General features: G+C 35.7%; 1 protein-coding gene across 1 annotated transcript in view; it reads right to left on the reverse strand.

Moving 5' to 3' along the window:
- The window catches only part of LOC107678984 (WASH complex subunit 7), a 19,301-nt gene that overhangs the window by 7,714 nt on the left and 3,284 nt on the right, over nucleotides 1-8,303 (reverse strand). Inside the window, exons 6-24 of the mRNA XM_016474381.1 lie at nucleotides 8,058-8,125; nucleotides 7,871-7,953; nucleotides 7,744-7,786; nucleotides 7,556-7,659; nucleotides 7,292-7,412; nucleotides 6,521-6,644; nucleotides 6,298-6,425; nucleotides 6,052-6,212; nucleotides 5,795-5,921; nucleotides 5,528-5,653; nucleotides 4,088-4,195; nucleotides 3,863-4,009; nucleotides 3,031-3,110; nucleotides 2,817-2,922; nucleotides 2,608-2,724; nucleotides 2,360-2,528; nucleotides 1,043-1,197; nucleotides 895-969; nucleotides 702-806 (exon numbers count right to left, since the gene is read on the reverse strand). Coding sequence (XP_016329867.1) covers nucleotides 702-806; nucleotides 895-969; nucleotides 1,043-1,197; nucleotides 2,360-2,528; nucleotides 2,608-2,724; nucleotides 2,817-2,922; nucleotides 3,031-3,110; nucleotides 3,863-4,009; nucleotides 4,088-4,195; nucleotides 5,528-5,653; nucleotides 5,795-5,921; nucleotides 6,052-6,212; nucleotides 6,298-6,425; nucleotides 6,521-6,644; nucleotides 7,292-7,412; nucleotides 7,556-7,659; nucleotides 7,744-7,786; nucleotides 7,871-7,953; nucleotides 8,058-8,125 — 2,147 coding nt within the window. The remainder of the gene's footprint in view (nucleotides 1-701; nucleotides 807-894; nucleotides 970-1,042; nucleotides 1,198-2,359; nucleotides 2,529-2,607; nucleotides 2,725-2,816; nucleotides 2,923-3,030; nucleotides 3,111-3,862; nucleotides 4,010-4,087; nucleotides 4,196-5,527; nucleotides 5,654-5,794; nucleotides 5,922-6,051; nucleotides 6,213-6,297; nucleotides 6,426-6,520; nucleotides 6,645-7,291; nucleotides 7,413-7,555; nucleotides 7,660-7,743; nucleotides 7,787-7,870; nucleotides 7,954-8,057; nucleotides 8,126-8,303) is intronic.

An 8,303-nucleotide genomic window follows, 5' to 3' on the forward strand; every position in this document is an offset into this window, starting at 1 on the left:
TATCTATGCACAATCAGCTTGTAACACTCCAAAGAGAAAGGAAAACTTGAAATCGCATCATATGACCCCTTTAATTAGAATGTTTGTCTCAAGAGGGCCGAGTGGGCCATTCGTCTGGGCCGATGGAGGGATAGGCTACGTATATTTACTGTAATTCATTCTTTACATTTACTGGGCCGGCCCACCGGGAAAACTCCTGGTGCTCCAGATGGCCAGTCCGCTACTGTTTTGAAGACTGTTTACATTTATGCATTTAGCAGACGCTTTTATCCAAAGCGACTTACAGTGCATTCAGGTTATACATTTTTTACATTTACATTTTTTACCAGTATGTGTGTTCCCTGGGAATTGAACCCAAGACCTTTTGCGCTGCTAACGCAATGCTCTACCACTGAGCCACAGGAACACCGAATTTTGATTTTGAAGAACCAAACTGTTTTTGGTCCCCATTTACTTACACATTAGGGAAAGAAATACTATGGAAGTCAGTGGGGACCAACAACTGTTCGATTACCAACATTCTTCAAAATACCTTCTTTTGTGTTCAACATAAGAAAGAAACTCTTACAGGTTTGGAATGACATGTGGGTGAGTAAATGACAACATTTTCATTTTTGGGTAAACTGTCCCTTTAATGGGAATGTTAGCAAAATGTTTGTATTTTTGTTAGCTGGGACCGTCCTGACAGGATCTGTACATACCGTTGTGCTCATGATACCGGTTCCATGAGTGCGAATGGAGTTGGCAATGTGGCGGATGTTAATGGTGTTTAAGTGCTTGTTGTTGCTGGTTCTCTCAATGAAGATCTACACACAATAGAGAAGATGTTTTACACAAACACAAGTGAAGTACTACATTTGCGGACCAATAATAACGTCAGAAGTCAAGTCCTGCCTGGTTGTTTAGGTTGTATAGGTAGCGCGAGACAAAAACGTGAATGTTCCTCATGATCTCCAGGACGTCCAGGCCCTAGAAGACACACACAATGATATCAAGCTGAATGCAGCAGCTCTTTTCTGAGATCGTCTGGTGAGCTACCCACCTGTTCCAGAGTTTGGCTGGGGAGATGCGCCTCAGTCATCACCAAACCATAGCGCTGTGTGGCGAGGTTCCTCATCTCGCTGTACGTGGCCCAGTCATGAAGAGCCACAGTCGTCAAGTTGTAAAACGTCTTGTCTAGATAGTGAGTCACATAGGCTGCAGGAAATGGAGGATTTATTCTTAATATCATACATCTTGTGATAAAGCTCAAGGCTATGATGCTCTCCAGCAAAAGACTCCATTCTTAAAATATCAAGGCAACTATTTATTTACATGTATAAAGTCATTGTATGATTGAAGTCACTGTATGATAAATTAAATAATTATATGCACATATAATATGTACAAATTATATATATAATTTTGTGTATTTTTATTATATATACTGTTATAATTATATATTACAATTATGACATACACAAACATATATTTTTTCAATATTGTTTATCTATACTACATATATTATATATTTTTGAATACTATTATACATATATAATACTATTATAAAATGTGTGTGTGTGTGAGTGTGTGTATATATATATATATATATATATATATTAATGAATAAAGATTGTATATTTCACTTTTTTCACATTCACTTTATTAAATCTGAATCTACTGTAAAGCAAAAATAATAATAATAAACTTTGACTTTGGCAGTGCTTAAAATACATTTTGTAACTCCACCCATTTGTAGTAGTAGCAAAAACTTCTTGTTTATGATTTCATTTTTGATGGAAATGAACATTGACTAAAATTCTAAGTGAACTTCGCAGACAAAAGACAAACATGTAGAACATTTCCCCTTTTAAGTATTGATTATGTCCACTATATATGTGACTCTGGAGCACAAAACCAGTCTTAAGTCGCTGGGGTATATTTGTAGCAATAGCCAAAAATACATTGTATGGGTCAAAATTATTGATTTTTTTTTATGACAAAAATCATTAGGATATTAAGTAAAGATCATGTTCCATGAAGATATTTTGTAAATTTCCTACTGTAAATATATTAAAACTTAATTTTTGATTAGTAATATGCATTGCTAAGAACTTAATTTGGACTACTTTAAAGGCGATTTTCTCAATATTTAGATTTTTTTTGCACCCTCAGATTCCAGATATGCAAATAGTTGTATCTCGACTAATATACTTATATTATCCTATCCTAACAAACCATACATCAATGGAAAGCTTATTTATTCAGCTTTCAGATGATGTATAAATCTCAATTTCAAAAAATTGACCCTTATGACTGGTTTTGTGGTCCAGGGTCACATATAGTGTAACTCGTTCATTCACTCTTTTATCTGCCCTACCTTTGATGTCAATGAAACGGTTGAAGAAGCGAATGGGCTTGAGAGAGAAAAAATGAGCCAGATCCTTCATGCCCACTTTGAAAGGGTTTCGATCTTCCAGTTTGAGGTGTGTGTGCACAGACAAGCGCAGGTCCTTCTCGATCTCCTTACACAGCTTGTCTAGCAGGTGCTAACAATCAGAAAAGCATGCAAATGAACTAAAATGCAAAATTACTACAATAAGATATGCAGCCAACACTCTGCTTTACCTCATTGAGGATTTCCATGATCTCAGTGTCATAACACTTCAGCAGCTGATCACATGACTCCATGTGTTTGGCGTGCAACATGGTGGGCACACAGTCTCTGAGCGCACTGAACATGTACTAGAGAAAATATATGCATATTTAAATAACATGTTTATGTTTAACAAAAATGTTAAGTGCATTTTAAGAATAGATAGTGTTAAGAGTTTTACATGAATTCTGGCCGCATCCACAGCGTTTTCGTACACGTCATCCAGGTAGATAGGAAAAACTGTACGATGCCAGTACAGGAAACTGCAGTCGCATTGTACTTTGACTCTGAGGAGAGAGGATATCCCATCATGCCATTACAACAAAGCCACAGAAGTCACATAATCAAAATCTGCTATTGCTAATTGTAACTAGTTGAACTAATTCAGGGCTTACCGCTCTCTTAATTCACTGATTAAGTCTAGCTTTTTCAGCATAAGCTGTAAAGGCAAGAGCTCCTCGTCCTTGAAGGTTTTCTGCACAAAACAAAACAAAACAACAAAACATCGAAAAACAACAGAATTAAAAAAACAACAAAACAAAAAAACAATAAAAACAACAAAACAAAAGAAAAAACAACAACAATAATAAAAACAAAATCAAAACAGAAACAAAAAAAACAACAGAAATAAAACAGAAACAAAAAAGACAATAAAAACAACACAACAATAAAAACAAAACAAACAAAAACAACAGAAATAAATCAAAACAAAAAGACAATAAAAAAAAACAAAACAAAAAACATGAAAACAACAACAACACAACAACACAGAAACAAAAATACAACAAAAAAAACATGAACAAAAAACACCACAATAAAAACAAAACAATAGAACAAAAAAAAAAAAAAAAAAAAAATGTCCGTAACAGAGTTGACAAACAATACCATAAAGACGTTTTTTTTTTTTTTTTAAAAAAAAGAAAAAAAAAAAAAAAAAAAAAAAAAATAAGAAAACATAAAAACACCACAATAAAAACACAAAATAAACAAAAACACAAGATAAAACAAAAACACAACAAAAACAACAATACATACAAAAACAAACAAACAAATAAATAACATTTTTATTATTTAAAAAAATAAACACCCTGGGCAATTTACAACAAAGTCAAACGGACTGGAAACTCAAAAGCTTGTGTTGAAGGCTTCTTGACAGCATTTATTTTAATACTTTATATACAAATGTCATGAAATGGCCATTCATTTACACTGTTTATCCATACTCACCATTTGAGTGCCAACACTGAGAGCCAGAGACATGATCAGTCTCCTCTCTTTGGTGCTGGGCCCGTTCAGAGTGTTCTCAGCCAGAACCAGAGCCGACAGCACATCCAGCCTCTGCTCACTGTACTTCTTATCAGAGATCACGCGTTTCTGAAGGAGGACAACAATCAGTCATTAGAATATCTGCTCTGTGGAGCAGGTGTTTGGGTAACAGTGGTGTATCTGTACCTTAGCAGTAGAGATGGAGGCCAGAGCCTGAGACTGCAGCTGCTGTGTGATGTGAGACACAGAATCTGCTACAACCAGTGAGCGCCGGTGGAATGTGTGCTCCACAGCCTGTGAATGACAAACACTGATATAAACACTGCACACTTCACACACCACCTAGTACAATACAGTTAGTGTACTAACTAAAATAGTGGACACTGCCTAGTGAACTAGAACTAGTGCACACAGCATTAGTAACTAGAACACTAGAACTAGCACACATTACCTATAACTGCACATTAGAACTTGTGCATACTACATAGTGTACACTAGAACTAATATACAGTACCTAGGACAGCCTGTAAATAACCAATAGAGTTTGCAATACTTATAGTATAATGTACTAGATTTATAGTGCACACTACTATTAGTGTCAACATTTTGTCCACACTACAACCAATATACTAGACGTGAATACTATTATTAGTTTCCAAATTAATGTGCACTCTTCAGCTAATGTACTACATTTGTAGTGCACATTATTAGCACTACAACAATGCACTAAATTGCAGTGCACACTACAATTAGTTGCATTTTTTTTTCGCACACTACAACCAACATACTAGAAATGTAGTGAATATTACTATTAATGTGTACAATTATGTACTAAGTTTGTAGTGCACATTAATAGTTTTGAAATTATTGTGCACACTACAAATAATGTACTAGATTTGTAGTGCACACTATTAGTGTTTAAACTGTGAGAACTAGAACTAATGCACTAAATCTGCAGTGCAGACTACTATTAATGTCTAAATTGTGCACACTACAATATACTAGATGTATATCGCACACTGATATTAATGATTACTATTAATGTTTTAAAGATTTTTGTGCAGATTAAACCAAACATACTATATGTAGTGAACATACTATATGTAGCACATCATTATTAGTGTCCAAATTATAGTGCACACTACAATTAATGTACTAAATTTGTAGTGCACACATTAGTGTTTAAATTGTGAGCACTACAATGAAAGAACTAAAACAGTAGTGCAAACTACTACTAGTGTCTTAACTATTGTCCACAATACCCTGTACTAGATATACAGTATAGTGCATTTTTGTGCACACTACAACCAATATTCTAGATATGTAGTGAACACTACTATTAATGTATAAAATGATGTACTAAATTAATAGTGTTTAAATTATTGTGCACATTATCGTATACTAGATTTATAGTGAACACTCTAGGGCTATATAAATAGTGCAAACTGCTAGAGGTAATGTACACTACATAGTACATTTATCACATAAATTGTTAATGTAAACAAAAATAAATACATAAATTGTATGTTTTGAATACATATAAGACACAAATGAAAATCTGAAAAAAACGTGTATAAATACTGAAGTACTTGCTGTTGAATATAATAAAATGACTCATCGACCTACTTTTAACAGCTCCACCAATCGGCACAGGGTTTTCACCGAGGTCTTGGTCATGGGCCGCTGCATGGACATGTACATGTTCATAGTAGTCTTGATGATGGTGCTGATGCTGTAAGCATACAGGATTCCCTACAGAAACACAAACACCTGATTATGAAGCAGTCACTGCACTGGAAATGTAACGTAATTCAAAAAAGAATGAATTTCCAACTCTATAAAGAACACTTTAATCTCAAAAATAACAGAAAAGAAGAAAACACCGGTCTCTACCTGCACAAAGATATTACACCTGTTGCTCAAATCCTCAGACAGCTTGTCTGGTTTCGGTTCTTTTGATAATATAGACTCCATCTTCATCATCCAGGAGGTGACAAATATATAGTAGGACTGCATGTCCCTGCATAGAAACACATACATGGAACCCTAAATGACATATTTATAATGATGTCAAATACAATGACCATTACATTTTACTAGGCTAAATTATAATTGATTTATGAATCATATCAGAAGCGTGTATGTCTTACTTCATTAGTGTCTGCGCCTTTTGCTGCAGGAATGCATCTCTGCTGCTGCGGATGCTCTGGATGCTCTTCTTGTCCATCAGTTTAGTTGCCGCAGGGACTTTGCTTATCAGAAATGTGTCTGGAAACCAGATTATATTAGCTGCTAATGTCACAGCAGGGACCTGGAGGAGAGAGCAGGGAAATTTCATAATGACTGAAAGAGCAGATCTATACAATCCACTCGTTCCCACTAGTTAGTGTACTCACCTTTTTACACACATCCAGCAGGGATTTGTAGATCTTCTTGTCCACGGTCCTGAAGATATGGAAGTGCAGCACAAAGAGGCCACATACGCCTGTATATTTATCTCGCTGATCAATCTCTGACGGCTCTCCTGCAAGTCAAATGGATCATAACGGTTGTTGGCAACAGCCGAGATGTCTCGTTAATGGTATTTGGAATTAATTTAGGTTAATTACAAATACAAACCAAGCTTTGACTCAACATTGGCAAAAATGGTTCTGATATTGTATGCAAATTCCTCTGCAAAGGCACTGTTTTTAGAAACCGATACACCTTCTCCTGGGTCATCAAACCTCTGCTCCACACAAGCCTGCATGAAAAAGAAAAACTTTAGTTATATTTATTTAACTTAAGTAACCTGGGAACATTGCAGTTGCATTGCTGTCTATGGGAGGGTCAGGGAGCTCTCAGATTTTACCAAAAATATCTTAATTTGTGTTCCGAAGATGAACGGAGGTCTTACGGGTTTGGAACGACATGAGGGTGGAGTAATTAATGACAGAATTTTCATTTTTGGGAGAACTAACCCTTTAATTTGTGCGCATTACAAACTGTCCTGGGCTGCGTTTCCCAAAAGCATCGTAAGCCTAAGTGCATCGTAGATCTATTGCCACCAATGGAGCTATTATCAACTTAGGCTTACGATGCTTTTGGGAAACGCAGCCCTGGTTGAAGTGTAGCCTTAATGCAATTGGTCAAATCAGTGTTGTTTTGAGCAAATTAATTGCATTTCTAGCACGAAAATGCTTGGGAACTAATGTGATCAGAACCAAAGTTTACAGGACTGTGTTCTCTGGAATCCTCTCAAGCGGAGGACCGAATCGCGTCATAGCTCATTACCATAAAGTTGACCTGACTTCAACTCTCCTCGATGCCCACACTGCTATGTTTCTCATAGCAGAAATAGGTTTTAAAATACAAAAACAGAACATGAGGAAGTCTGGGGACACTTCAGACCTGAAAAATCATGCTGTCCAACAGTTGACCCTCTAGCTTCAGTAAAAGCTTCTCAAAGGGTTTTAGTTTCTCCTCTGGAATGGCAAACTTAGCTGGGTTATGATGGACAGATTTGAGTAGCCTTCAAACAACAACAAAGAATTTGTGGTAAGAAATCAAGAACCGCAATTTAACACATTTCATACTGTAAATACCTTCATTTTGTCTTCAGTTCCAACATTAAATTTTACAGAGCAGTTCAACATCTAAAAGGTCCCACTTCACCTTTTGTACATCTTCCAGTGATCTTTCAGTGTGGCATGGTTCTCCATGATCTCATCCAGGGCGATGAGGACCACCAGAAGTTCTCCCAGATGCTCGTACACTGTCTGATTGTAGACAAAGAGAAACCATCATTACAAGACGGTTGCAGTGAACAACCATATGAAGAGGACAGAGAAAATTAAAATTACCTGAAAGTGTACACCTGTGGACTCAATGATTTTTGTTGCACTCCTGTGACATAAAAAAACAAAAACAAATTAGCAACACTGCAGTCACATAACCATCCACATAATGAGAATATTTTTAATTTCTCACTTGTTGCTGATGTACAAAGCAGCCAGCTGGTGAACCATGTTGACCACCACTTCAAAGCAGCGCAACACAAAGCAGGACAGCTCCTGTAACATACAACCAAATAAAACAATGTTCAGAAATATTTATATATATATATATATATATATATATTTCTCAGTAACAATTCAAAAAGATCATTATTTCAAACCTGTAAGAAGGAAATGAAGCGGCCCATCTGAATCTGAGACTCTCCCTCCACCACACTAGTGTCTGACACTGCAAAAAAATAAAAATAATTCTAACGCAATACTTTTTTATTATTATTGTTAAAAGCTACAGGTTAAATTAAATTAAAGTTGAACGACAAAATTGAAAGCTTAAGTTTAATAGATGCATGCAATTCCAAAAAAAAAAAAAAAAAAACCATTCTATTCCAGAGGGAAAAAATTTATTA

This window comes from Sinocyclocheilus anshuiensis, unplaced genomic scaffold (genome assembly GCF_001515605.1).
Source record: "Sinocyclocheilus anshuiensis isolate Anshui unplaced genomic scaffold, SAMN03320099.WGS_v1.1 scaffold2044, whole genome shotgun sequence".
NCBI lineage: Eukaryota > Metazoa > Chordata > Actinopteri > Cypriniformes > Cyprinidae > Sinocyclocheilus > Sinocyclocheilus anshuiensis.